This window comes from Elephantulus edwardii, unplaced genomic scaffold (genome assembly GCF_000299155.1).
Source record: "Elephantulus edwardii isolate Elephantulus edwardi_28Jun2011 unplaced genomic scaffold, EleEdw1.0 scaffold00315, whole genome shotgun sequence".
NCBI classification, from domain to species: domain Eukaryota; kingdom Metazoa; phylum Chordata; class Mammalia; order Macroscelidea; family Macroscelididae; genus Elephantulus; species Elephantulus edwardii.
In genome coordinates, this window is record NW_006400065.1 from 1,922,542 (window position 1) to 1,950,193 (window position 27,652).

Genomic DNA, 27,652 nt, shown 5'->3' on the forward strand with positions numbered 1-27,652 from the left:
CAACAACAACAGTCAAATCAGATTCAACTGGCACAGGAGATTTCCCCTCCTTCTCCAGTGGAGCATTTGGTGGATTCGAACCATGTGCCCTTGAGATTGTCACTTCTTGTCACTAGGCCACCAGAGCTCCCTAGTTTTTTATGATGTAAATAAAGTTCATGGTACCTTTGTATAGTGGGACTATGTAAATAAGGTTGGATCATGCAAATGATCCCTAATAAAGGGATAATCCAGGTTTGTCATCCTGCTAGCCTTAAAATGAGCCATCTCATTTAGGTAGAGGGTAGGAGCAGCACCACGATGTGCCCAAGGAGGGCAGAGGCCAGTCCAATCCAAAAGACTGAAAAGCCAGGGACTTGACAGCCAAGAAGAGAGAGGAACAGACTGCATTCTTTGGAACTGGAATCCTTGAACTTACATTTCAGAGACCCAAGACATAGAGATCTAGCACTCGCTACTGCATGTGATGGTGAGAAGTGGTGGCAGGAAACAGCAGCAGCAAAGCCAAGAGGTTGGCATGAGACGGTACACAGGGGCTTCCTCACCCGCAGAGCCAGGTGGTTATAGTGGGGAGGGGTCCCTGATGAAGACTGCCCAGTGCCTTCAGGCAGGAGGTGTGCTGGTGGGGTATGGGACTTCTGTGCACTTGTAAAGGAAGCTAGGTTTCTTGGATTATGGACTGAAAGAGCTGAGCACTTCAGACCAAGGCTGACTGGTGGAGTGGGGTGGCCCTGAGTACTTTTCAGTGGACTAAAGAGCTCTTTCCCAAGGAGGCAGAGGCCAGTCCACCACGAAAGACTGAAAGGCCAGGGACTTGATAGCAAAGAAACTGAGGGCCAGGGAGAGGCTGCCCTTGAGCAAGGCTAAGAAGAAGCTGTCTTGACCAAAGAACTATATCCTGTGTCAAAGCTGATCCCATATTGTAACCTGTTACTTCCCTAATAAACCCTATAATTGTATTTGCTCTGAGTTCTAGGTGGACACTGCCACCAACTATCAAATCTAGCAGAAAAATAGAATACCATTAGAAGGAAGGCTGATGTCAGAATGAGTAGAAAGCTTGGAGAAGAGGTACACCTGACCTCCACTTCTCCCCTTGTGTGACAGAGAGTGTGTGACTCTCTTTGTATAGTGAGTGTTGACACCAGCATCTTCTCTTCCACAGGATCGCACTCCTCCCCTTGGCCCGCTTAGCCCACCCCATCCCGGACCCCTCACCTGCTTGAGCACTGTGATCTTTGAGTCATTGGTGATCAGCGCTGCCTGGTTCAGGAGGTCCACCACCTGAAGGGGAAGGAGAGGTGGGCACAGTGCTGGCTTTGACTGCCTCACTCCTGACACCCTCAAGGCTCTGTTACCTGGAGGAGGCCCACTCAAAGCCAGGGCTGCATCTCCCTGCCCCTCAAACCCTCTTCTCCACTCACCCTTTCTGAGGTGGTCATGCCATCAATGCCTGCTCCCTCCTCTTGTGTGAAAAACTGAGAGGCCACGCTCCGGCGGGTGACGCTGTCCCCGCTGCCAGTTGCCATGGCTGCTGTCAGGTAAACCCTGGGGAAGAAGAGACAGGGATGGGTCAAATTCGGGGCCTCTGGGTGGACCTGCACCACTTCACCAACAGAGGGCTCCACATTGTTCCCCAGCCCACCCTTTACCTATCTGGTCTTCCAGAGACCAGCCTACTCCAGAACGTATGTATTGTGCAAGAGAGTTGTAATCTGAGGGGAATGAATGTCACCTGCCTCCCCAATGAACTCTCAGGTCAGAAGCGGATCCCCAGTCCTCAGCCGCAGTACGTCACAGGTAGCAGGCAGACCAGAACACTGCCGAGTGACTGGACACATGAACCAGAGCAGCCGCCTCGCTCCAGACTCCCCACCTCGGCGGTGCTTGGATTGGGCACTAAAGCACACTCACTCTCTCAAACACAGCCCTGAGAAACTCGTCATGGAGCCCTGTACCCGGTCAGCATGTGCACAGAAATGGCCTGATCCACTGAGGTTACATTACAGCCCTTCTCTGGAACGCTATTAGATGTTTAACAAAAACGACTGGGTGAAACTATGAAAATTAGGTGCTTGCAGTCCATCAAGGCAATTGGACAGCTTGTTAATAATCAATATAAGGTACATGGCACTCTAGTGGGGAGTTGTTGTTGTTATGTGCCATTGAGTCATCTGCAACTCACAGCGATGTATAACAGCCCTCAACTCTGCTTTATCCTGTGCCAATCTTACTGTCTCTGACACACCCATCCCTATCACCCCAGTCACTGAATAAATCCATCTCATCGAGGGTCTTCCTCTCCTGAGCTGTCCCTCCACTCTCCGGAGCATGACATTCTTCTCCAAGAACTGATCCTGCCTTAAAACATGCCCAAAGTATGTCAGACGAAGCTTCAGAATCCTTGCCTCCAAGGAGCAGCCTAGTCTCTCTCTCTGTAGGATGAACTTGTTTGTTCTCCTGGCAGTCCATGGTATACGCAATATTGTTCTTCAACACCACAGCTCAAAGGCATCAATCTGTCTAGTGAGGGGTGGGACCATGCAAATACGGTGACCAGAACCCTAAAAAAGCGACTGCTCAGTGCTGCTGGAAATGAAGGCACTCAAAGGCAGTGGAGGCTCTGTGATAAAGTTCTGACCTCCTGTGAAGGGGAATTGGCCTTGACATCCAGTCAGTGCATCTGATGCATAACTACCACCTGCACATAAATGGAGGTTTGTGTGTTGTTTTTGACACAGACGAGGAGTGTCCAAACTAAGACAGGTTAGGAAGAAAGACCTGGAAATCAACTTCTAGAAATAACCTAAGGATCACAAAAGTCTAAGAGCCAACTGTTCATGAGTGTTCACGAGTATGGTCAGGACAGACGGCATTTTGTTTTACTGGACATGAGGTTGCTATGAGTTGGGGGCTAACTGGATGGCAGCTAGCAACAGGATCATCCCAAAGTTACACTGGCCTAACTATAAAATAACACAAGAGGATCAAGTACAGCTCTAGTCACAGCAAAAAAATACTAAAAATAATTCATATGATCTTAAATAGCGAGACTGGCTGAAAAAAACATACATCCACTTGATAAAATAGTTGCTGATGTGCTGTCAAGTCACGTGCGACTTTATGTACAATACCAACCTTATGTACAATAGCTCTGAAACCTGCTCTATCCTGTGCCAACTTTACTGTCTCTGACACACCCTCTCTACCCCAGTCACTGAGTCACTCCATCTCATCTTCGTCTCTTGCACTATCCCTCCATTCTTCCAAGCATGATGTGCCTCTCTAAGGACTGGTCCCTCCTTGAAACATGTCCAAAGTATGTTAGACGAAGCCTCTGAATCCTTGCCTCCAAGGAAAAGCCTGATTTCACCCTCTCTAGGATGAACCTGTTTGTTTTCCTGGCAGTCTGTAGTATACTCAATACTCTTCTCCAGCACCATAACTCAAAGGCATCAATTCTCTATCACCCCTACTTATTGTCCAGCATTCTGACACACAGAATATAACTGTGAAGAATATGGCCTGGACCAGGTGTACCTTAGTCTCTAGACTGATGTCATTGCTCTTCAATATTCTGGAGAAGTCCCTGACAGTAGACTTTCCCAGTGCAATTCATCTTTTGATTTCCTGGCTGCTGAGTGTTGATTGTGGAGCCAAACAAACTAAAGCTGTTAACAATCTCAGTCTCTTCATCACCTATCATAATGCTGCCAATCAGCCCGTGGTGAGAATCTTTGTTTTCTTGATGAAATAGTATGTTTCTAAAAAGAGGAAAGACCAAAAGAAACCCCTCAAACTCACTGTCACGCAGTTGGAAATGACTGTTACCCTAACCCTCCAGTGGGATTTCTGAAGCTACAAATGGCATGAGAGGAGACTCTTCTGTGCAGCCACAAGAGGTGACACCTTTAGGTTAACAATGTAACACCCAACAGACTATGCTCCCAGAGTTCCCTTAAAGAGTAACATTGTTGAGTGAGGTATCTCAGTCACAAAGGGACAAATGCTATATGGTGCCACTGTTGTAGAATGAGGCTGGCATTGGGGTGGGGGTAAGACTGAGAAAAACTGGATGAAATATGTTTACGGCATTGAAGTCTATGGGGGAGAGAATAGTCTAAAAGTATTATATTTTAGGGCATTATTTTTATCGTAGGAGTATGCAATGAGGGTTGCAGAGTGGATTATATTTGGGGGTAGGGGGTGGGGTTTGGGGAGTTGCGGGAGGGGGATTGTGTACCAATGAGGGAGTTTTTCTTTTGCTTTTCAAGGAGAGGAGCAAATGTGGGGGGAGGGGGGGAGGGGTTTGTGTGGGGAGAAGGGTGCAACAATGAATGAATGGAATCCCAAAATCTCTGTAGATGTTCATTGAAATGAAATATAAACAACCTAAATTAAAAAAAAAAATAGAATAAACATCATGCTTTCACCTCAAAAAAAAAAAAGAGTAACATTGTTATTAAGCACCACTGGGTCAGAAGTGATTCATAGCTCCAGCGATTTTTTTGTATAGGAAGTAAATCACACAAGAGTTGACTATCTTTCTCTCACTGGTCAGCTGGTGGATTCAAACCATGTACTTCTGGCAGGGCTGCACAACTTCTTATCACTAAGCCATCAACGCTCCCTTAAATAGTAATGGGGAGGGGGATAAAGAAATGAGGGAAATCTCTATACACTGATAGAGAGTAAACCAAAACTCCAAACCCACTGCCTTTAAGTCGATTCCAATTCACTGGGTTTCTGAAGTGGTAAATCTTAACAGATGGAGACTGCTCTGTTTTTCTCCTGTGGAGGAGCTAGTGGGTTCACACTGCCAACTTTTTGATTAGCAATACAACACTCAACCTAGCATGTCACCATGGCTCCTTAATGACTGAGTAGGCTCCTGAACATATTAAAAGAAACAAAGTAGAAGATGGTGTTGACTGCCACATTATTGCTACTTTGTGCCATCAAGATGATCACAACCCATAGTGACCCTATCAACAACAGCTCTAAAGCCTGCCCTATCCTGAACCAATCTGTCTCTGACACATCTGACCCCATAACCATAGTCACTGTGTCAATCTATCTCATCCAGGGACTTCCTCTCCTGTGCTGTCCCTCCACCCTTCCAAGAGTGATGTCCTTCTCCAAGGACTGGTCCCTCCTGGCAACATGCCCAAAGTGTGTGAGAAGAAGCTTAAAAAAATCCTTGCCTCCAAGATGCAACCTGGTTTCACCCTCTCCAGAACAGACCTGTTTGTTCTCTTGGCAGTCCATGGTAAGTTCAATAACCTCCTCCAGAACCACAATTCAAAGGCATCAATTATTCTTTCATCCTTAGTCATTTTCCTGCTCTCTGATGCATAACAAGTAACTGCAAAGACTATGGCCTAGATCAGGTATACCTTAGTCTCTAGACTGATATCATTGCTCTTCAGCACTCTGAAGAGGTCCTTGACAGTAGACTTTCCCAGTGCAACTCCTCTTTTGATTCCTGACTGCAACAAAAGTGTTGATTGTGGTTCTCAGCAGGATGAAATTGTTAACAATCTTATTCTCTATCATGATGCTGCCAATTTGCCCAATGGTGAGAATATTTGTTTTCTTTGGGACTGCAGCACAGCTTTTGCCACTAGGCCACCAGAGCTCCAATATATTTGTTTTCTTGATATTGAGCTGCAATCCATATTGAAGACTGCAGTCCTTGACCTTCTGCAGCAAACACTTCAGGTCTTCCTCAGTTTTGGCAAGCAAAGTTGTGTCATCTGCATAACTCAGCTTGTTGATTCCTCCAGTATTGATATCACATTCTTCTTCATAAAGTCCAGCCTCCCAAATGATCTGTTCTGCATATTGCTCTGCAAAAGGTAGTGAGAAAGCACACTCCCCCCAACACACTCCTTTCTTGATTTTGAACCATTCAGAGTTTCCTTGCTTTGTTTTGATGACTGCTTCCTGGTCTAAGCACAAGTTTCACATGAGCACAAACAAGTGTTCTGGGATTGTCATTCTTCTCAACGTTAGTCACAATTTGTTGTGATCCACACAAATGCCTCTGCACAGGCAACAAAACATAATTAGATATTCTTTTGGAATTCTTTTATTGCCACACTCCCTTTTTTTACAAAATAAAAAAAAAAGTATGTACCAGTATTTTAAAACAAATAGCAAACACTGGAAGGATAATTCAAAAAATAGGAGTAGGAGGAAAGAGGTTGAAAAAATTGTTTTGGCAGATCTCAAAAATAACATCATGACAAGATGTCCGTGACAGCCTGCTGTGTCACAAAACAGTCTGTACAATTAATCCATTTGTGTTGTGTATCTATAACCAGAGGCAAGAAACTGAACTTCTCTCAGTCTCAGTTTACTCCTCAGTAAATGGGGCAGTAATAGTGCCTGACTCCCAGAGCTATTCTTAAGACATGAAGTGTGGCTACTATTTTTATGTACGTGGGAAAAGGCCTTAAGAAAATTCAACAAACTATTAACAATAATTTCTTCAGGGGAACAGAATCTGAGGATGGCTAAGGAGATGCATTTTGTTACAGGAACATTATGTACTGTACACAACAGCCACTCGACAGATGACTGCTGAATGAATGACTACTCCATGGCTTCCTGTCTGCTCTCGCTGCTGTGTGTCACTCACATCTCATTCAGAGCTAAGTCAATCTTCTCAAGGCCTAGACCAAATTAAAAAGCCACACCTCATCAACAACCTACGTTATGCAGATGACACAACCCTGCTCACTGAAACTGAGGAGGACCTGAAGCGTTTGCTGCAGAAGGTCAAGGACTGCAGCATCCTATATGGATTGAAGCTCAATATCAAGAAAACAAAGATTCTCACCACTGGGCCAATTGGCAGCATCAGTAATGAATGGTGACAAGATTGAGATAGTTAACTAATTGGCTCCACAATCAACACTCTTGGTAACAGCAGCCAGGAAATCAAGAGACAAATTGCATTGGGAAATTCAGCTGTGAGGGACCTCTCCAGAGTACTGAAGAGCAACGATGTCAGGCTGGAGACGAAGGTGTGCCTCATCTGGGCTATAGTCTTCGCAATTACGTTCTGTGCATCAGAGTTGGACAGTAAATAGGGTTGATAGAAAGAGAATTGATGCCTTTGAGCTGTGGTGCTGGAGAAGAATGTTGAATATACTATGGACTGCTAGAAGAACAAACAGGTTAGTCCTGGAGAGGGTGAAGCCAGAATGCTCCTTGGAGTCAAGGATTCTGAAGCTTCGTCTGACATACTTTGAGCATGTTGCCAAGAGGGACTGACTGGTCCTTGGAGAGGGACATCATGTTTGGCAGAGTGGAGGGGCGGTGAAGGAGAGGAAGACCTTCGATGAGATGGATCGATTCTGTGACTGGAGAGGTGGGAATAAGTGCGTTTGAGATGGCTAGGTTTGCACAGGATAGAAAATCGTTTAGAACTCTTGACATAGGGTCGCTATGAGTAGCAACTCGATGGCACATAAATACAACAACAACAGTGCCCTGCAAGTGATTCCAACTCACAGGGACCTTTGTACAAGAGAGCATAACTGCATCATAATAAACTCTTACGGATTTGTAAATAAACTAGGGGAAAAAAGTCAACTTGGGGAGAGGGAAGGGAATAAAATGTGCAACAATGAATGAACAAACATCTAATTTTTCTGTAAACTTTTGTTAAAATGACAAAATAAAAACTTTCTATTTTAAAAAAATAAAGACTGTACCATGATTTTAAAAAACAAACAAACAAAACAGCCCTTTATGGAAGCAGACCACTTCATTTTTTCCCCCTGAGATTTTGGTTAATAGCCTAAGCCTTAACCATAGTGCGATCAGAGCTTCCCTGACAAAGTGCACCAAACTACTGAGTTGACAAGCTGTTTAACTGTTTAAGCTGTTGAACTGATTCCCACTCATTGCGACCATCCATTAAGTTTCTGAGGCTGTAAATCTTGACGACGGGAGGAACCCGGCCATCTTTCTACTGCAGAGAAGCTGATGGATATATTAGAATTGCTGTCTTCTTGGGTAACATGCCCTTTAACAGCACAGCATGTGATAGGCTGGCACCATGCTCCTTCCACACGGCCTAGAGGAAGGACACTATCCTAGAGACCACTCCTCCGCTGTCCTCACCTCCTTTCTTTCTGGCTCCTGCCGCTGCAATCACATTGGTTTTCTTGATGGTCTCCAAACAGGCAAGTATGTCCCTTCCTCACAATCTTCGAGATTCTCTTCCATCTCTCAGTAACACTCCTCCCCTAAGACTTCAGCACAAATCCTCCCTCATTTCTGTCCACCCTTTTCCATTTCAGCCTCCTCACCTAAGTTGCTCATTCTCTCCATTACATTTATTATCACCACGACACTGTGAATCTCCAGGACAGCAAAGAGTTTATGCATGTTTGTTAAATTTTTCCATCCTCCTGAACTGTAATCCCAGAAGTGCACGGTTCAAATCCACTAGATGCTCTCCTGGAGAAGGTAGATCCGATTTGATGGTACAAGTACAAAAAAAAAAAATTTAAAAAAAAAGTTTTCATCCTTGGCACTGCATGGCACAGAGTAAACCAAAAGCAAACATCAAACTCACTGCCACAGCTGTCAATCTTAATGGGTGCAAGCTGCCTCAGCTTTCTCCTGAGCAGCTGGTGGATTTGAACTGTTGACGTTTGTTACAAACCAATTACATAACCAGAACTCCTTAGTATACAGTAAGCTGGGTAAACAAAAACTCTCGCCTGTGGGCCTTGTCTATTACTAGGCTCATTATGCCAGCGCTATGACCCCCCCCAAATGTTTTAAAAATAGTAAGAGCTAGTTGCAAGAAGCTGCACTGCAATCTCAAGATACGTGGTTTGAATCCACCAGATACTCTGCTGGAGAAGGAGAGGCAACCTTCTCCTGTACCAGTCAGATCCGATTTGATGGTGTACAATTAAAAAAAAATAAGAACTAATATTTATGGAACATTTACTATGAGGTGGGCATAATTCTGAATTGTTATTATTGTTGTTGACTGCCCTTGAGCACGACTCATAGTGACACTATGAAAGGCCTCAAGCCTTTTTATAACTATCGTCATTTAATTCTGAGTACTGTATGCATATTAACTCATTTAAACATTACAATACTAACTCTTTGAGGTAGGTAAACCAGGTGTCATGCAACCAATTCCAAGTAAAGCTGACCCCACGAGTGTCAGAACAGAACTGTGCTGTTGGTGACTAATGTTACAAAAGCAGACTGTCAGCTCTTTCTTCCAAGGTGTGTCTGCGTGGACTCCAACCTATGGGTGAGCAGTCAAACTCATTAGTGGGCTTCACCAGCCAAGGACTCGACTCCCTGTGAGGCTGGCTGTATGTTGTTGCTAGGTTGCTGTTGAGTCGAGTACAGCTGATAACAACTCTATGAACAGATCTGAAATCTGTCCTATCCTGTGCCATTCTCATCATCTCTGATCACATGAACCCATTGATGCAGTCACCATGTCAATTCATCTCACTGGAGGCGGGGGGCTGCTTTCTTTCGCTGACCCTCCACATTTCCAAGCATACCTTCCTAAGGAACAGCTTCTCCTAGCAACATGTTCAAAGGATGAGATGAAGCTTTGCCCTCCTTGCCTCCAAGGAACACTCTGGCTGCACTTTTTCCAAGATGTAAGTGTTTATGATTTTGGCAACGCATGGGATATTCAGTGTATTCTCCAACACCACAGCTCAAAGGCATCCATTCTTCTTCGGTTATCTTTATTCATTACCCAGCTCTAAGATGTACAGCAAGTGACTGAAAAGACTATGGCCTGAATGTAGTACACCTTAGTCTTCAAACTGACATCACTGTTCTTCAGTATTTTGGAGAGATCCCAATTGCAGACTTGCCCAAAACAGTATGACTGTGGATCCAAGTAAGATGAAATCGTTGCATTTCAATCCTTTCTCCATAGATCATGATGTTGTCTACTGGCCCAGTGGTAAAGGACTTTTGTTTTCTTGATGTTGAGATGTAAACCATATTGAAGGCTGTAGTCTTTGATCTTTTGCAACAAACTCCTCAGGTCCTTCTCACTTTCCACAAGCAAGGCTCTGTCATTTGTACACACAGGCTGTTGATGAGGCTTCCTGTGAGGTAGGTGCTATTTTTAATACCTATCTTACAGAAGGATAGGGTCGCTATGAGTTACCGGCCTGCACTTAACAACAATAGCATCAACATAGAGAGAGATCAGCTGGTCCAGTGGACAGAAAGCAATACTACCAAGCCAAAGGCAGGTGACTTTTAATCCGTGTCCCTCGAGACTGTCTTTCATTGTTTTTGTTTAGCCACTCCTCTAGGTCATATAGCCCTAGTGTACAAGTTGCCATATAGTGGTCACTTGTGGTTGCTGTAAGGCTGAACACTGTGACACTGATGTGTCAAATGCATTAATGGCTGGTTACCCAATGCGGACACAGAGTGGGGTGGAGCTCCCCGATTAAAACAAGCTTGGGAGGAGGAGTGACATCCACTTCTGTAAAAGCTTGTCTCTGGAAACCCTATAAACCTGGAGAGAGGATGAAAGAGACCCAAATATTGAGGACTCTCCTTCATAGGGTCGCTATTAGTCAGTCACCTGCGACTTGACAGCACTTAACAACAACATCTTACAGAAGAGGATACTTGAAGGTCAGAGAGGTCAAGTCACTTGACCAAAGGTGGTTGTTGTTGTTATGTGCCGTCGAGTCGTTTGCAACTCATAGCAACCCTATGTACAACAGCCCTAAACCCTGCTCTATCCTGTGCCAATCGCATTGCCTCTGACACACCCATTCCGGTTACCCCAGTCACTGAATCAATCCACCTCATAGAGGGTCTTCCCCTCCTGCGCTGTCCCTCTACTCTACCCAGCATGATGTCCCTCTCCAAAGACCTGTCTCTCCTTGCAACATGTCCAAAGTATGTTAGACGAAGCCCCAGAATCTTTGCCTCCAAGGAGTAGCCTGGTTTAACCCTCTCTAGGATGAATCTGTTTGCTCTCTTGGCAGTCCATGGTACATTCAATATTCTTCTCCAGCACCACAGCTCAAAGGCGTCAATTCTCCTTATGTCCTCCCTAGTCATTGTCCAGCTCTCTGATGCATAACAAGTATTGCAAAGCCCATGGCCTGTATCAGGTGCACCTTCGTCTCCAAAGAGACACCGTTGCTCTTGAGTATTTTAGAGAGGTCCCTAATAGCAGACTTTAACATCGCAATACGTTTTTTGATTTCCTGGTTGCTGGTGCTAAGAGTGTTGACTGTGGAGCCGAGCAAACTGAAGCTGTGAACAATCTCAATCTCTTCGCCATCCATCCTGATGCTACCAATTGGTCCAGTGGTGAGAATCTTTGTCTTCTTGACATTGAGTCTCAGTCCATACTGAAGGCTGCAGTCCTTGACCCTCTGCAGCAAGTGCATGAGGTCCTCCTCAGTTTCAGCGAGTAAGGCTGTGTCATCTGCATAACGCTGATTACCTTATAAAATGTTGAGTCAGTCTGGCTACAGAATCTACCCGCATCATCCCTCTACCCTATCTAAAATAAATTATTTCCACCTTTAGACTTGCGCACATACCCCAAGGGGCATGGTCAGAGCCAATCCTGAATAATGAAGGTCTCCACGGGAATAGAACAGACCTCATGCTACATCCAGGAGGGGCCCCTGCTTAGTGCTGAATTGCTACATGAAAGGTTGCCAGTTCAAATCCACCAAGTGTAGCTGGTCTGTGGAGAACGGAGGCAATTTGCTCCTGTTACTATTTACAGCCTTGGAAACCTGATGGGAGGGTTGCGATGAGTTGGAATCAACTCAAGGGCAGTGCGCTTGGGCCTATATTCGAAATATTCTTGCTCCCTCTTCTCGCTCGCTGCTCCCTTTCCACACCATTATACTGCAACCATAAGACTCCCCCACAGAATGATTTTAGGAATATCTTTCATTCATTCATTCAAGCAACATTAACCGCACGCATCCTGTGAGCACTAGCTCTTCTGGGTGCATCCGAATGCCCGAGACACACCCTTTTCTTACTGGCTGGACGATCACACACAGAATCTTACACATACAGGGCTAATAACGTGAGATCACATGTGGAAGGAAAAGAGAGGCACAGGGACCTATGAAAGCCATCTAAGAGATGGATTTCGGGGTGGGGAAGATGGGAAAGGGAAGGCAGGGGAAATGACGTGTGTGCCTGGTCCTCAAGCAAGGAAAAATAGGAGCCAGCCAGGCGGAATGGGTAAAAAGGGACTGCAGGTAGAGGGTTAGGCATGTGGCATGTGCAAAAGCCACAGAGCAAGGAGGCGAACGGCGAGTTTCCAGAACCCAGACTAGCGCAGCTGTGCGAGGTCGGGGATGAGCAAGAAGGCAGAGAGGCCAGTGAGGTCGGCGGGGCCGGCGCGCAGCGGGGGCCACGTTGGAACTTTGCCCTGTGGGTACTGAGGATCCACGGAAGGATTCTGAGCAAGGAAAGAGACTAGACTTGCGAAGACTACTGCCTTCCGCTACTGCCGCGGCCCGGTAGAGTCCCTAATATCTCAGAGCCCCTCTTCCCGTCTTCCCTGGGCCCCCACGCCGTCCCTCGCTCACCGCGGATGCGGCCTCCGTCCCCCTCGCGCCCCCTCAGCAGCGCCTCCTCGCAGACGCCATCGCCATCTTCCGCGGGCCGCCGGGACACTGCGCACGCGCGGCGCACGCGGGGCTGCCGGGAAATGAAGTCCAGACGGCGGCTCGACTACCTCTTGCGGGGCCGGGGGGGGGGGGCCTTCCTCGCTTTCCCAGGAGTGCCCGGGGTCAGCGCTTCACATGCCTTCTGGGAAATGTAGTCCCTCGGCATGGGGGAGGTGGGACGGGAGCTAGAGGCTTTTGGGAAATGGAGTTCCCAGAGGTGCTGAAGTCCCTGGACGGCTGGGCTTGGAGAGCTGGGGGGGGGGGAGGCAAAGTTTGGAGGTGATCTTTTGCTTTCATGGCTCATTAGCGGCCCGACGCCCTCCACCTTTGATCCTGAACATTTCTTTACAACCTGAAGCATTTGCAGCCGTCGGAAGCCTCAATCCTCTCATCCAAGACTCGCTTGAAGTTAAAGAGTGTGGTTTCCAAGAGTTATAGGTCCTCCTAGGGGTGCAGAGTGGCCCAGCTCTGCGCTTTGCGCTTCTTTTCTTCCGCGGCGGTCATGCTGGTCTCTGGCTATTGGTTCTCTTTTGTCGAGGGGATGAAACCTTCCCCTGCCCGAGGGAGAAGCTCTACCTCCGGGATTTTGGATGTCAGGAGTGTCTCCCTCCCTCGCCCGCCCTCTCCTGCTCTCATGCCCCCGAGATGAGATTGCCAGCACCTGAGGTCTGTGTCCTCGCGATCCCGCAGGGGGCGCCCCAGGCCGAGCGCACCGCCCTCGGGGAGGCGGGAGGGCAGCCTGGGGCTGGCGAGGGGCGGGGGTGTCCCGCCTATAAAGTGTGGCCGCCTCCCACGGCGTTCAGGACGGAGGGGACCTCGGACGGTCGGACGGGCGGGCGCCCTTCGCAATAGCACCGTTCCTGCGAGAGATTCGAGGTGCTCCGTTCCCCCGGGACCGGAACGGGAGCGGGTGGGGCGCAGGCCCCGGGGATGCTGGGCTCGGTGAAGATGGAGGCCCATGACCTGGCCGAGTGGAGCTACTACCCCGAGACCGGCGAGGTGTGTCCTCGGGCATGACGGAGCGGGAAGTGGAGGGCAAGCACCGGGGTTTAAATGGAGGCAGGGACCCGGGTGTGGGTTCAAATTGTGGACCGCCACATCTAAAGCGGGAGCCGAAGAACTCGGGGCGCGGGAACCAGGTGTGCAAGGAGGACCTGGGGATAAGAAATGGGCGCGCGGCTAGAGAGTCGTGTTGGAGTGAGGACTCCAAACTGAAGTTGGGAAAAATGTAGGTAAAGGTCAGGTTAGAGTTTCCACGTCAAGGCTGGACGTTGGGGACCCCCGATATCTCAGAGATTCAGATGAACAAAAGAAAGATTGGAATCTGCGGCTTGGGGGGAGTGCGCAGGTTGAAGGGATCAGGAAACGGGGTTCAGAGATGGAGAAAAGAGCAAGAGCTAAGGGTAGGGAGAATCCATTATGGAGGTCTAAAGTGGGAGCAAGGAGCCCTGGTGACACCGTGTTTAAGCGCTCAGCCGCAGCTGCTAACGCCAAGCCTTGCGGTTTGAACCCACCAGCTGCTCCCCAGGTGAAATGCCCTGAAGCACTGCTCCCATAAATAACAGTTTACAGCCCGGGAAACCCTTTTGGACAGCTCTGCCCTGGGCTCAGGGCTCATCGTGAGCCTGAGTCGACTGGTCAGCGATGGGTTTTCATTTTGGAAGGGGTAACTCAAGAGTTCATTTTGGAAAGGGTAGCTCAGAGAATATGGTGCTAAAAATTGGGCGCTCCAGGGTTAAAAAAGGAATTGGGGCTCAGGGTCAAAGTCGTGATTGAAAATAGGCGTGCAAATGGGATACTCGGAGGTGAAGCTATGTTTTGGGGGTCTGAGATAATTGGCAGGGTCGGGGGGGGGGCACTTCACTGAGAGGTGTTGTTTGGAGGTTGCCAATCTCAATCCCCCATTGCTCTCCAGGACTCAATCTTTCCAGTTAAACTTTCTGCTAGTTTAACGACTATTTGAGTCCTTTTTAAAGGGGAATGGAGGGGCGTTTCCGATTGCCCCTTCCCCCAACACCCAACAATCTCTAGCACTTGCTAATGTCCTCATTCAATTTGACTTTAGATAAACTCTCCCTGCATTTGGAGGTGGAAGTTGGTCCTAATTCCCTCAAACCATCCAACAGGATGTCCTTCTCCGAGTCTAACTTTTATTCTGCTTGCTGCAAAGATTTCCACTCCTTCATTTTCTCACTCTCTAGACCATATTGCAAGGCCTGGGAGGTAGGCTGTCCGAGGCTGAGAGTTCTGGGCCTCTGGATGCTTGGTTTCTTGACCTGGAAAGGAAACTAGGAACTTAAAGTGGAGATGTAGGCAGAAAGGACTGTCCTGGGAAGACTGAGATCTGTGGCCAAAATGGGCCCCACCATTCCTGAGGCCTGGGTCTGGGGTGGGTCTCCTGGATCCTCAGGTCTGCAGAGCCTGGCAGGGTGCCCAGGAGGGGCCAATTCTGGGATGGTGGAGGTGTGAGGTGCACGTGGGGTGGGGCAGGGCCAGCTGGGGAAGGGGCTGGGAGTATTGAGAGGTGGAAGGTGTCGTGGTGAGATGGGAAAGGTGGAGTCTGGGGTGAGAATTAGAGGCTCCTGGGTAGTGGTGGGGGTGGAGGAAATTCCAACTGGACCCCTGGAATGCTCAGCCCCTACCCTTCATTTAAGAGAACCACCTAGAAATCATTGTTTGAGAGGGCTTATCCTAAGAAGTAAATCATGGAGGTTGTGTGCTGGAGGAGTTATTCTTTGAGGTATTGTCTGCATGGGGCCATGTTTAAGGGACAATTTCTGTGAACAGTCTAGATAACTCTGAAAATAAAGGACAGTATAGAGATGACCAACATTTGGAGACTGTCTAGAAGACTGTTTTAGAAGAGTCTACATATGAGGGACTGGAAATGGTTTGGAGCATAATGTCTGAGAGTCTCCCCTGCGCCTCCCCAAATCAGATGCACCCACTTTCCTCCCTCTGTGCCCAAACAATGGGAAAAGAAATACCCACACACATCCAGAAACCAAAAGGGTCCCCAAATTGTCTCTTCCCTATATGGTGGTTTTGACCACCCCAGATGGTTCCCTGTCAAGAAAGAACTTGGAAAGTTGTCTCTCTTGGGCTGTCTCCACTGGCCTCAAATTCTTATACATTGCTAATCACTGTGCTACCGTTTTAGAGATGGAAAAACTGAAGCCCAGAGGAGTGTTGGTGGCAGTTTGAGGCCAGGGGCTGGACACTGGGCTTCTGGCTTTGCACTGCCTCTCTCTGCTCCTGGCACACCCTCCTCCAGAAACAATAAGGAAATGAAAAGGAAGAAATTCTAGCCTCCTGTCATGGGGGTGCAAGTCCCCTAAGGGCTTTCCCCCCAATCTCAGCCCCACCCTGGCGGGGGAGATCCGGTTTAGACCCGGACACTGGGCTTCCTCTCGGTTCCAGGGCGTGGGAAAGACTAGGGTGTATTAGGGCACCTCGAGGGCTTGAGGTCAGACCTCAAGGAGGACTTCCTGGTGGGTGGGGAGCCCATAAAAGAAGGTCCGGGGTCTCTGTCTTACTCTGCTCTCGAAGCGTCTGGCTGACTTACTGAACTGGGAAGAGGGGACGCAGGAGAACTCCCTGGGTCCTAGTGAATTCAAAACCTGGATTCATCTCTGAATGACTCTCCTTCTTTCCGGGGATGAAACAGAGTCGGTGAACCTGGGGGAGACTCGTGGGTGGAAGGGAGAAGGAGCCCTGGCTGTGGTTTCAGTGTGGAACTTCTGGGGTGATGGTGATGCCAGGAGAAGGAGAGAGATGGTTACTGAGATGTAAAGGAGAAAGAGAGGTGAGGTGGCAGGTTAGCTCAGGAGAGAAACAGCTGAGGGGGAGAGAGGTGGAGACTAGTAAGAAGAGAAGCGGTGGGGAGCAGATGGGGCTGGGAAGGGACATGGAGGCGAGAAGGGCAGAGATGGTGACTGGAAAGATGAAAAGAAAATTAAAGAGGCAGATCCCAAGGGGAAAGAAGAGGGAGGGATAGAAAGGGGACCCTGAGGAGGAGAGAAGGGGGCAAGGGAAAAATTCACAGAAGGACAGAGAACCATGAAAACAGGAAGGAAAAGGGTACTTAGAAGTACTGAGAGAAGGAAAGAGACAAACACACGTCAGACGTCAACCCCACAGGTGCTGAGTTGATTCTCACCATGAGCGACCCTATAGGACAGAATAGAACTGCCCCCTAGAGCTTTCCAGAAGCACGCTGCCTCAGAAGCAGAAGAGAAAGGTGCTGCCAGAGAGAGAGAGGCAGGTGGGTTTGAACTGCCAACCATTTGGTTAGCAGTCGAGTGTGTTAACCACTGTGCCACCAGGGACCCCTCAACAGCATGCCCCTCAGAGACACCAGAGGAGAGAGCAGGCTGGTTAGGGTTAGGGAGGATTTCTTGACTGGGACTCAGACCTGCTCCTGGTTGTCATCTGCTCTCATTCCCTGAGTGGCTGTGTGCAAGTTCTGCTTCTCTGGGCTTTGGGACCTATGTTGTTGTTGTTATTGTTATGTGCTGTCGAGCCACCTGCAACTCATAGCGACCCTATGTACAACAGCCCTAAACCTTGCTCTATCCTGTGCCAATCTCATTGTCTCTGACACACCCATCCCAATTACCCCAGTCACTGAATCAATCCATCTCATCAAGGGTCTTCCTCTCTTGTGCTGTCCCTCCACCCTCCCAAGCATGATGTCCCTCTCCAAGGACTGGTCTCTCCTTGCAACATGTCCAATGTATGTCAGACGAAGCTATAGACTCTAATAATTCAGGGAGAGGATGGCATGACTCCTGCTGACCCACACCAGAAGGGGCTCTGGTCCGAGGCTCCACCAGTGCTGTGGGACCCCAGCTGGGAATGGGGATACAGCCCTTGTGGTCTTTCCTGCAGGAGGGGGGCAGGCAGTTGAATGTGTAGTTGGAAGAGGGAAGAGGGTAGACAGGAGAGAGAAAATGAGAAGAGTTAGAATCCACAGAGGGACCAAAATTGTCTTCTATCTAAACTTGTTGCTGAGAAGCTGACCCAACTGACGCCCACCACGTGTGTGGAGGAGTATTTGGTTCCAGTAGCTAATTTTTTAGAAGGAAATTGCCAGATCTTTCTTCCAAGGTACTCCTGGCTGGCCTTGAACCTCTATCCTTTTAGTTAATAGCTGAGCGTGTTAACTGTCTCCTCCACCCAGGAGTCCTAAACCTTCTTTGTTATTAAGAGCCCTCAAATCTTTTCCAACTCATCTCTCCCTTTCTCATTGTCGTTGAATCAAAACAACTCACAGCTGCAGTGGGTTTTCAGAGGCAGCAAATAGCACCAGAGCAGATTGCCCATCTTTCTCTCTTGGAGCTGCTGGTAGATTCGAACTGCCAGGGAGTGCCACCCTTTGGCTGGCAGTGCATGCTCCCTTTCCAACTTATAGAGACGCTATAAGACAGAAGAGAATGGCCCTGTAGAGTTTCTGAGGCTGTGATGTTATGGGAAAAGATCATGAAGTCTTTTCTTCTGTTGTATCCAAACCACCGGCCTTTGCATTAGCATCCACGTGTTTAACCATTGCACCACCATGGCTCCTTCCTAAGCCACCCCCCCCCCCCCGCCTTATGTCTGCATTGTTTCTCTTTATGCTCATGCTTTTATGGCGTGATCCAGAACACAGGTTCTGGAGCCAAATCACTCATGTTCAGAATCCCAACCAAGGCTGTCCCCTAAACAGCCCTCCAGGCCTCAGCTTCCCCAACTGTAAGATGGGCATGAGAGCAGACCCAACGTGGTGCGTGTCTGGATTGAAGGAGACAAGTTCCCATTGCAATGCCTGGCACACCTAAATATTTGTTGTATTTAGGTTGCCATGGAGTCTGTTCTGACTCATGGAGGCTCCGTGTGTGTGCCAGAACAGAATTGTACTCCTATAGGCTTTTCAATGACTGATTTGTCGGAAGTGTACGGTCAAGCCTTTCTTCTCAGGTGTCTGGGTGGATTCAAACCTCCAACTGTTCAGTTAGTAGCCTGGAGCTTAACCATGTACACCACCTAGAAGCTCTATGAAAGCATATGCTGTTGTTGTTATTATGTGCCCTTGAGTTGACTACGACACAGTGAACCCATGAATAATGGCTCTGAACCTTGCCCTATCCTGAGCCAACTTCACCATCTCTGACACCCTTGACCCTATTGCGACACTCATTGTGTCCATCCATCTCATCTGGAATCTTGCTCTCCTGTGCTGACGCTCCACCCTTCCAAGCATGATGATGTCCTTCTTCAAGGACTGGTCCTTCCTGGCAACATGCCCTGCATTCATACTTCATACATTCCACACTCCAATTATTAGTGTCTGTTTGCAACTATTCCTCCTCATTTTTGTACCTCCCAGTATGAGGGCCCAGCCTGCAGTGCTATATCTAAAAGTCTAAGTGTGTTCTATTGTTCATATTGTTGTTATTTTAGAAGTGGATGGCCGACTCTTCTTCCTACTGTGCCTTAATTTAGAAGTTCTGCTTTAGTACAGCATCTGACAGACAAGTACAATACCCAAAGAGCAAATGATAGGTGTGTAAACATACACATATCTAAGCTATGAAGAGCAGCAACTTAGGGTGATTTAGAGAGATAGAGTGTTCCTTGAAGCAGAGATGGTGAGACTCTTTTCATATACTTTGGACATGTTATCAGAAGGGGCCAATCCCTAAGAAGAGTGGAGGGTCAGTGAAAAAGAGAAAGACCGGCAATGAAATGGACAGATATAGTCGTTGCAACAATGGGTTTAAGAAGGATTGGGTGTGGTTTCATTCTGCCATGCATGAGTCAGAGCTGACTTCACAGCAACAAGAGACGTGCACCCCATTTCACTGAGATGATCTGGTGTTCTTGTGTGAACATTTCTAACCATGGACTGTGTTTTACAGTCAATGTGTTTAGCATTTATAATTGACAGTGGAGTTTGTTTTGTGTTTTGGTTGTTCCCCCCCCAATTCTTATTGTGTTGTAGTGCATTGTAGGTTGGGCTGCTTATCTAAAGGTTGGAGGTTCTAATCCACCGGCCGATGACCAGGAGAAATGTGCATTGTAGGTTGGGCTGCTTATCTAAAGGTTGGAGGTTCTAATCCACCGGCCGATGACCAGGAGAAATGTGCATTGTAGGTTGGGCTGCTTATCTAAAGGTTGGAGGTTCGAATCCACCAACCGATGACCAGGAGAAATATGAGGCCGTCTCTCTCCTGTAAAGGTTTACAGCCTCGGAAACTGTTGTGAATCGGGATTGACTCAATGGCAGTAGGTTTGTTTGGGTTGTTGATCCATAAAGGAGCCTTGGGGGCACAATGGTTAAGTTCTTGGCTGCTAACCAAAAGGTCAGTGGTTTGAACCCACCAGCAACCCCACAGAAGAAAGGACCTGTCCATCTGCTCCTATAAGGATTACAGTCTAGGAAACCTTATGAGACAGTTTTACTATGTCCTGTATCGTTGCAACAAGGGGCCCTAACCTAAAAGGTCAGGGGTTCAAATCACTGGCTGCTTCATGGGAGAAAGACAGGAAGACCGGCACTTTGTGGCAGTGGGTTTTAGGGTCATGACCCGTCAGAATCTACATGATGGAAACCAGTATTGATACATCAAAGAACAGTGCAACTGAGAATTTGGAGTTTGATTACAAACTAAACACCACAAACCCACTGCTGTTGATCGGTTCCAAGCCATGGCAGCCCTCCATGAGGTTTCTGAGGCTGTAAATTGTCACAGGATGGGATGAGACTTCTCGTCATTCCTGTTCAGGGCAGCTGGTGGAGTTGAACCACTGACCTTTTTGGATTAGCAGTGAAACATGTAAACACACTAAGTAAGCCCTCAGAGCTCCTTAGGTGGTGAATAGGTGATAGAATTACGGTGAAGCACATGAATTCTGTTACTCAAATACTTTGACTCTTTTTAAAATGTAAGTGTGTGTGTGTGTGAGAGAGAGAGAGAGATAAAGAGGGAAATAGGCGAGCTCTGGTGACCTAGTGGCAGGAAACTGCACTGCAATCCCAGAGGTGCGCGGTTCAAATCCACCAGATGCTCTGCTGAAGGAGGAACAATCACCTCCTGTACCAGTCAGATCCAATTTGAGGTACACACATAAAAAAAAAATAGATTAGAAACTGTCATTTCATTTTTGGGGATCCTAGGACTTCTTTATACTCCTAGAAATTACTGAGGATCTTAAAAAGTTGATGGATTATGTCTATTGATCAAAGTAGTCTCAGACTTAGAACATTTCCGGGTGATGACGCAGCACTCTTCTGACCATCATGTGGGGATTTCTCTGTACATTTTGGCACTAGCAGCGGAGAAAGCTAAGGCAGTCCACTTCCACAATGCTTCCCGGCTTCAGAGACTCGGTGGAGCAGTTCTCCTCTGTCCGTCAGGGTCACTGTGAGGCAGGAGAACCAGAAGGCAGTGGCTTGCTGTGTGCTACATACAGAATTACAGCAATGCTTCTAACCCCTGAAGACAAATAAGGGTGGGATTTATAAAGATAACTATAAAAAAGGTATTAATAATGAAGAAGTATAATAAAAGGTAGTAATAATGAAGACTTTTTAAACAATGAACTATTCTTATGTCAGGGCCAACTTAAGAATCTGTACTAAGTTGTTGTTGTTGTTGTTGTTATGTGCCATAGAGTCAGAATCAACTCATAGCTGACCCTCCAGTGGGTTTTCAGAGGCTATCAATTGCATGGGTGGAGACTGACCATTTTTCTCTTTGGATTTGAACCTGCCTTTCAGTGGGCGGTGTAACTCCTCACCACTAGGCCACCAGAGTTCCCTGTCACAATTGTTGTTTATTTGTTTGTTGTTATTTACAGTCAAGTCTTAACCGACCCATAGCTGACTCTCCAGTGGGTTTTCAGAGGCAGTTAACTGCACCAAAGATTGCCCGTCCTTCTCCTATGGAGCAGCTCGTGGGCTGGGACCACGTGCCTTTGGGATTCCAGTGTAGCTTCTTGCTGTTAGACTACTAGAGATCCCTCTGTCGTAATTAAGGGAATATATACATACTCAAGAGCAACGGTGTCTCTCTGGAGACTAAGGTGTGCCTGATACAGGCCATGGTTTTTGCAATCACTTGTTATGCATCAGAGAGTTGGACAATGACTAGGGAGGATAGAAGGAGAATTGACGCCTTTGAGCTGTGGTGCTGGAGAAGAGTATTGAATGTACCATGGACTGCCAAGAAAACAAATAGATTCATCTTAGAGAGGGTTAAACCAGGCTGCTCCTTGGAGGCAAGGATTATGGGGCTTCATCTGACATACTTTGGACATGTTGTAAGGAGAGACAGGTCTTTAGAGAGGGACATCATGCTAGACAGAGTGGAGGGACAGCGCAGGAGGGAAAGACCCTCTATGAGGTGAATTGATTCAGCGACTGGGGTAATCAGGATGGGTGTGTCAGAGGCAATGAGATTGGCACAGGATAGAGCAAGGTTTAGGGCTGTTGTACATAGGGTGCTATGAGTCGCAAACGACTCGACGGCACATAACAACAACAATACATATCCAAACTCACTGCCCTCAAGTCCATTTCAGCTGATAATGACCCTGTACAACAGAGGAGAACCACCCTAGAGGGTTTCCAAGCTGGTCATTTTTACAGAACAGATTACCTTCTTTTTCTTGTAGCAGCTGATGGGTGTGAACCGTTGAACTTTCAGTCAGCAGCCTCAAACTCTTAACTCACTGCACCAAGGCTCCTAACCTGTGTATGTTATTATTGTCATTGTATGCCATCAGGTTGGAACCCACTCTAAACTGACCCTTCAGCGGGTTTTAAAGTCAGTCATTCACACAGGAGGCAACTGCACGTGCATTATTTAAAAATTAAAACTGCACTTGTTCTTTTTTTTTCTTTCTTTTTTCTGTTGTTGTGTGCTGTCAAATTGGATCCTACTGGTACAGGAGGAGATTGCCCCTCCTTCTCCAGCAGAGCATCTAGTGAATTTGAACCATGTTCCTTTGGGATTGCAGCACAGCTTCTTGCCACTAGGCCACCAGAGCTCCAAAACAGCACATTTTCAGATTCATTTTCTATTCGTTTTAATTGCAAAAGAGCATTGTTTGTATAAATAGCTTTTTTTTTCTTAAAAAAGATATGCAAGGCTTCATGAATTTGTGTGTGCAGGGGTGATGCTAATCTTCTCTGTATCGTCCCAATTTTAGTATATGTGCTCCCGAAGCAAGCACTAAATAGTATTTTTAAAAATTAAAATAACTATATATCCACAAATAATAGAAGAGTGGCATTATTTTGCATTTTTAAGAATCTTTTCCAGTATCTGGGTCAGCCGACCCACCGAATGCCACTGCGTTTATTCTGACTCCTGGAGACCCTCATTCAGGTTGCCAGAGCTGTAGATCCCAGCAAGGACAGACGGCTTCATTTTTCTCCCCCAAAGTAGCTGGTAGATTTGAACCAGTATATAACCTGCTATGCCACCAGGGTCCCTCAGTAGTAGAAGTTCAGTAGAAGATACTGGATGATCATATAGCTGCTTCTGCTTTCTTTCTGTAATAATAGCTCATGTCATATGTTATTGTTTTTATATGCTGTCGAGTCGTTTGCGATTCATAGTGATCCTATGTACAACAGCCCTAAACCCTGCTCTATCCTGTGCCAATCGCATTGCCTCTGACACACCCATCCTGATTACCCCAGTCACACTGAATCAATCCACCTCATAGAGGTGTCATATCGCTTTGGAAAATGCCTCTGTAAATATTCTGGAGAGAGAAAAGGCAAATCATATCTAAATTAATTATGTAAATGATTTTGACCTTGTTGTCATTGTTACTAGTTGCTGTCAAGTTGGCCTCACTCATGGCACTCCCTTGAAAATCAAGCTCACTGCTATCAAGTCAGTTCCTATGCATACAACCTTCCATGTGTTTCCGAGGCTGTAAACCTTCATAGGAGGAGACGGCTTTCTCTTTCTCCCACAGAGCAACTGGTGGATTTGAACTGCTGACCTATTGGTTAGCATCTCTACTTTTTATACTCTGTACCTCCATGATTCCTTATGAAATCCAGGTTTTGTGGTCCACGGGATTTACACTGGCTGAATTTGGAGAACAGGTCACCAGGTCTTTCTGCTTAGTCCATCTTAGTCTAGAAGCGTTGTCAAAACCCATTCAGCATCATGACACCACATGGTCTCCACTGACATGGGTGGTGACTGTATTTGAGGTGCAGTGGATGACAATAAAATCATGGTCTTTAGTGTAGAAAGCAAGAATTCTATCACTGAACTGTTACTTCCCCCTTTTGATGTCCTGGACGCTCTGGGAGACTCCTAGGGACTTGGTAGAGTTCCCCAGACTTTGAGAGCCTCTTAAAGATGGAGTTTGGGTGCTTGAAAGCACAGGGAAGAGAAAGCAGGAAAGTGGAGAGAGAGAGAGAGAGAGATTAAGAAGTAAGAAGCAGCCTTCTTCCCAGAGGTACATGGTTTGAATCCACCAGATGCTCTGCTGGAGAAGGAGGGGCAATCTCCTCCTGTACCAGTCAGATCGATTTGATGGTACACACACAAAATAATAAAATAAAATTTAAAAAAAAAGAAAGAAAGAAGCAGCCTTCTACAGAGAGGAAGGCTTTGGTAGCTCAGTGGTTAAGCATTAGTTGCTAATAGTTCCATGATTCAAACCCACCAGCTTCTCCAAGGAAGAAAGGTGAGGCAGGCTGTATCCATAAAGATACAACTCAGAAACACTAAAAAAACTGACTTGTTGATTGGGATTGGGGAAAACCCCAACACTTAGTCACTCTCGAACCTGGAAAAAATTTCACCCTTGTGGTTCAACTTTCAGCCAAACAATAGGTCTGTAAAGTGATCAGTAAGTAACACCAGGTGGACACTCTCCCATGAGAGTAGCTAACCATATACGGTCCAAAGAACAGCATGTGGCCCAGGATAGAGCCCTGAAGGCAGGAAGGGTTAGGCTAAAAGGATTCATGGAAATGGGAATCACGAGGAGGAAGTAAGAAGGAAGCAACCCCGTCGCTGGAATAGAAATTAATGTGATAAAGCAAGATGTGTATGAATGGCTGAGTGGAAAACCGATTTGCTTTGTGAAGTTTCACTCAAATCAATAAAAAGAGAAATGCGGGGAGGGAGAGAGAAAAGATCAAAGTGTCGACAACCCCATAAGGCAGCTCTGCCCTGTCCTGTGGGGTCCCTGTGAGCTGGAATCACTCAACATCTATGGGTCTAGTTTGGTTTTGGTATTTACAGAGAGAGTTAAGGATGGAAGTTGTTTTATGCTGTCAAGTCGGAACCGACTCATAGTTGATCCTCCAGTGAGTTGTCAGAGGCTGTAAATCTCATGGGAGGAAATTGCCCATCTCCCACAGAGCAGCTGGTGGATTTGAACCGTGAGTCTCTGCGTTGACAGTACAACTCCTTACTACTAGGCCACTACAGCTCCCTTACTGACAGAAGAGATAGAAAAAGAGTCAAGACAGACAGCTGGACACCAGCGACCCTTTACTGACCATCTCTCTTTCTCTTCCTACAGGTCTATTCTCCAGTAACTCCAGTGCCCACCATGGCCCCCCTCAACTCCTACATGACCCTAAACCCTCTCAGCACACCCTACCCCCCAGCAGGGCTCCCTGCCTCCCCACTGCCCTCTGGTCCCCTGGCGCCCCCAGCCCCTGCAGCCCCCCTGGGCCCCACTTTCCCAGGCCTGGGTGCCAGCAGCAGTGGGGGCAGCGGCTCGGGGTACGGGGGCCCAGGCCTGGGGCTGGTGCATGGGAAGGAGCTGCAGAAAGGCTACCGGCGACCCCTGGCCCACGCCAAGCCCCCCTATTCCTACATCTCGCTCATCACCATGGCCATCCAGCAGGCTCCGGGGAAGATGCTGACGCTGAGCGAGATCTACCAGTGGATCATGGACCTGTTCCCGTACTATCGCGAGAACCAGCAGCGCTGGCAGAACTCCATCCGCCACTCGCTCTCCTTCAACGACTGCTTCGTCAAGGTGGCGCGCTCCCCGGACAAGCCGGGCAAGGGCTCCTACTGGGCCCTGCACCCCAGCTCAGGGAATATGTTTGAGAATGGCTGCTACCTGCGCCGCCAGAAGCGCTTCAAGCTGGAGGAGAAGGCCAAGAAGGGGGGCAGCGGGACCCCAACCTCCAGGAGCGGCTCCGTGGCCGCCACCACCACCTCCACCACCACCACTGCTGCTGCCGCCGCCGCCTCCACTGTCGCCTCCCCCCCTCCCCAGCCCCAGCCGCCACTCCCCGAGGCCGAGGCCCAGGGTGGCGAAGACATGGGGGCCCTGGACTGTGGTTCGCCCACTTCCTCCACACCCTACTTCACTGGCCTGGAGCTTCCTGGGGAGCTGAAGTTGGATGCACCCTACAACTTCAACCACCCTTTCTCCATCAACAACCTGATGTCGGAACAGACACCGGCGCCTCCCAAACTGGACATGGGCTTTGGGGCTTTTGGGGCCGAAGGTGGGGAGCCCGGGGCCTACTATCAGGGTCTCTATTCCCGCTCTCTGCTCAATGCATCCTAGCAGGGGAGGTGGGAGCACGATGGGTGGGATATGCCTGGAGCTCACACCATGAGGCCCTCAGAGCCCGACCCCCCTGGGGAACACTCTGCTTGTCCCACCAGTTACCATCTAGGTTGGTCTATTGCTAGCTGTGACGGCCGCCACTTCTGAGGGCGTCCTGTTGCTCCACCGGGTACTGTAATGGACACTGTTGCCATCTTGGTGGGCCCACTGGGTACTGTGAAGTCTGCCATGTTGATTGATATTATTGGTTGATCCATTCGGTACTTTGACACCCACCATCTGGAGTGCCACTTTGGTTGGTCCCTCTGGTGGCCATCTTCTTGGTTGACCCATTGGGTGGTGTGATCACTTCTTTCTGGGTGGATTTCTTGGCAGGGGAGGTGCCACGGGGGCTGGTGTCTTACCTGTCAACTCTCTTGGGTCCATCTGGCACTGTGATGCCACCATATTGGCTGGCCGACATATCAGTGCACAGTGTAGCCCGTCGCACACTGTGATGCCACCACATTGGCTGGCTGACATCAAGAGTGCGCTGTGTTGGCAACACCATGGCAGCCCCCCGTGTTGGCAATGCCATTACTATCTCATTGGTGTGGGTTGGGTAGAGAATGGATGTGGGAATGCTCCTTGATTCTTTTTTCTGGAGCCCAGTCCACTCCTCTGGTCCAGAAGAAATCAGAAAAAAAGGGCCAGTTAGGGAGTAGGGAATTTCTACTGAGGTCTGGTTCTTGCCTGGGAAGCGGGGTACTGGCTGTGTTTGACCATTAAAGGCACCGTTTCTGCCTCATTCAGCAAGTCTTTCTTCTTTGGTGGTTGTGCCCTGTGGGGCTTGGTCACCTGAATTTCTGTTCCCCTGTCCCCTCTCCTTCCTAGCACTGGGGGAGGGGGTTGTAAGCGGCATCGACCCGACCTTTGGCTCTTCGCTGTCCCTGACCCTAAGGACAGTTTGTTTAAAGATAGCAGCCCCCGCAGTGTGGGGCCAAGGCAACAGGGGGAGGTGACTCTGGAGTGACCAAGGCCATCTCCCCACCCCCACCTCCCAGATACTCACCTGGTGCTGGTCCCTCTGGGGGTTACTCAATTTTAGGCTAAGCTGGGCAGGGGCTGAAGGGACAAATCGAGTGTTACTCAAAACTGGAGACAATGTGGGTGCACTGGAGTTGGTTAGCAGTGTGTGTGTGTGTGTGTGTGTGTGTGTGTGTGTGGTGAGGGTCTGACAGTCATAAGACCTGACCTGCTCACTAGAGTCCCCTTATTCTGCTACAGTGTGTTACCTATTGCCTGTGTCCCTCAAATGTGTGGGTGACCCCAGTCTCCAGGTTGGTGTATCCATTCACCCTCTGAGTACGTGCGTGTGTGTCTCAGGACATCAGATTCTTGCTATGGGTCTGTATTGTTTTTGCATTTTG

At 48.0% G+C, this 27,652-nt stretch overlaps 2 protein-coding genes across 2 annotated transcripts in view; one reads left to right on the forward strand and one right to left on the reverse strand.

Annotated features, from left to right (window-relative positions):
- SYMPK (symplekin) overlaps positions 1–1,535 on the reverse strand; it is a 36,026-nt gene extending 34,491 nt beyond the window's left edge. The window contains exons 1-2 of the mRNA XM_006901247.1: positions 1,425–1,535; positions 1,219–1,284 (exon numbers count right to left, since the gene is read on the reverse strand). Of these exons, the coding sequence (XP_006901309.1) occupies positions 1,219–1,284; positions 1,425–1,529 (171 nt within the window). The 5' untranslated portion in view covers positions 1,530–1,535. The remainder of the gene's footprint in view (positions 1–1,218; positions 1,285–1,424) is intronic.
- A 12,081-nt stretch (positions 1,536–13,616) lies between these two features.
- FOXA3 (forkhead box A3) lies at positions 13,617–26,240 on the forward strand. The gene is made up of 2 exons (XM_006901248.1): positions 13,617–13,685; positions 25,233–26,240. Exons 1-2 carry the CDS (start codon positions 13,617–13,619, stop codon positions 26,238–26,240), a joined length of 1,077 nt encoding a protein of 358 aa, XP_006901310.1.
- The last annotated feature ends 1,412 nt before the right edge of the window (positions 26,241–27,652 follow it).

Excerpts from the sequence above, each read along its gene's own strand:
- FOXA3 (XM_006901248.1), top strand. The coding sequence starts at position 13,617 with ATGCTGGGCTCGGTGAAGATGGAGGCCCATGACCTGGCCGAGTGGAGC. Across the intron at positions 13,686-25,232 it reads ACTACCCCGAGACCGGCGAG|GTCTATTCTCCAGTAACTCC; the intron begins GTGTGTCCTCGG and ends CTCTTCCTACAG.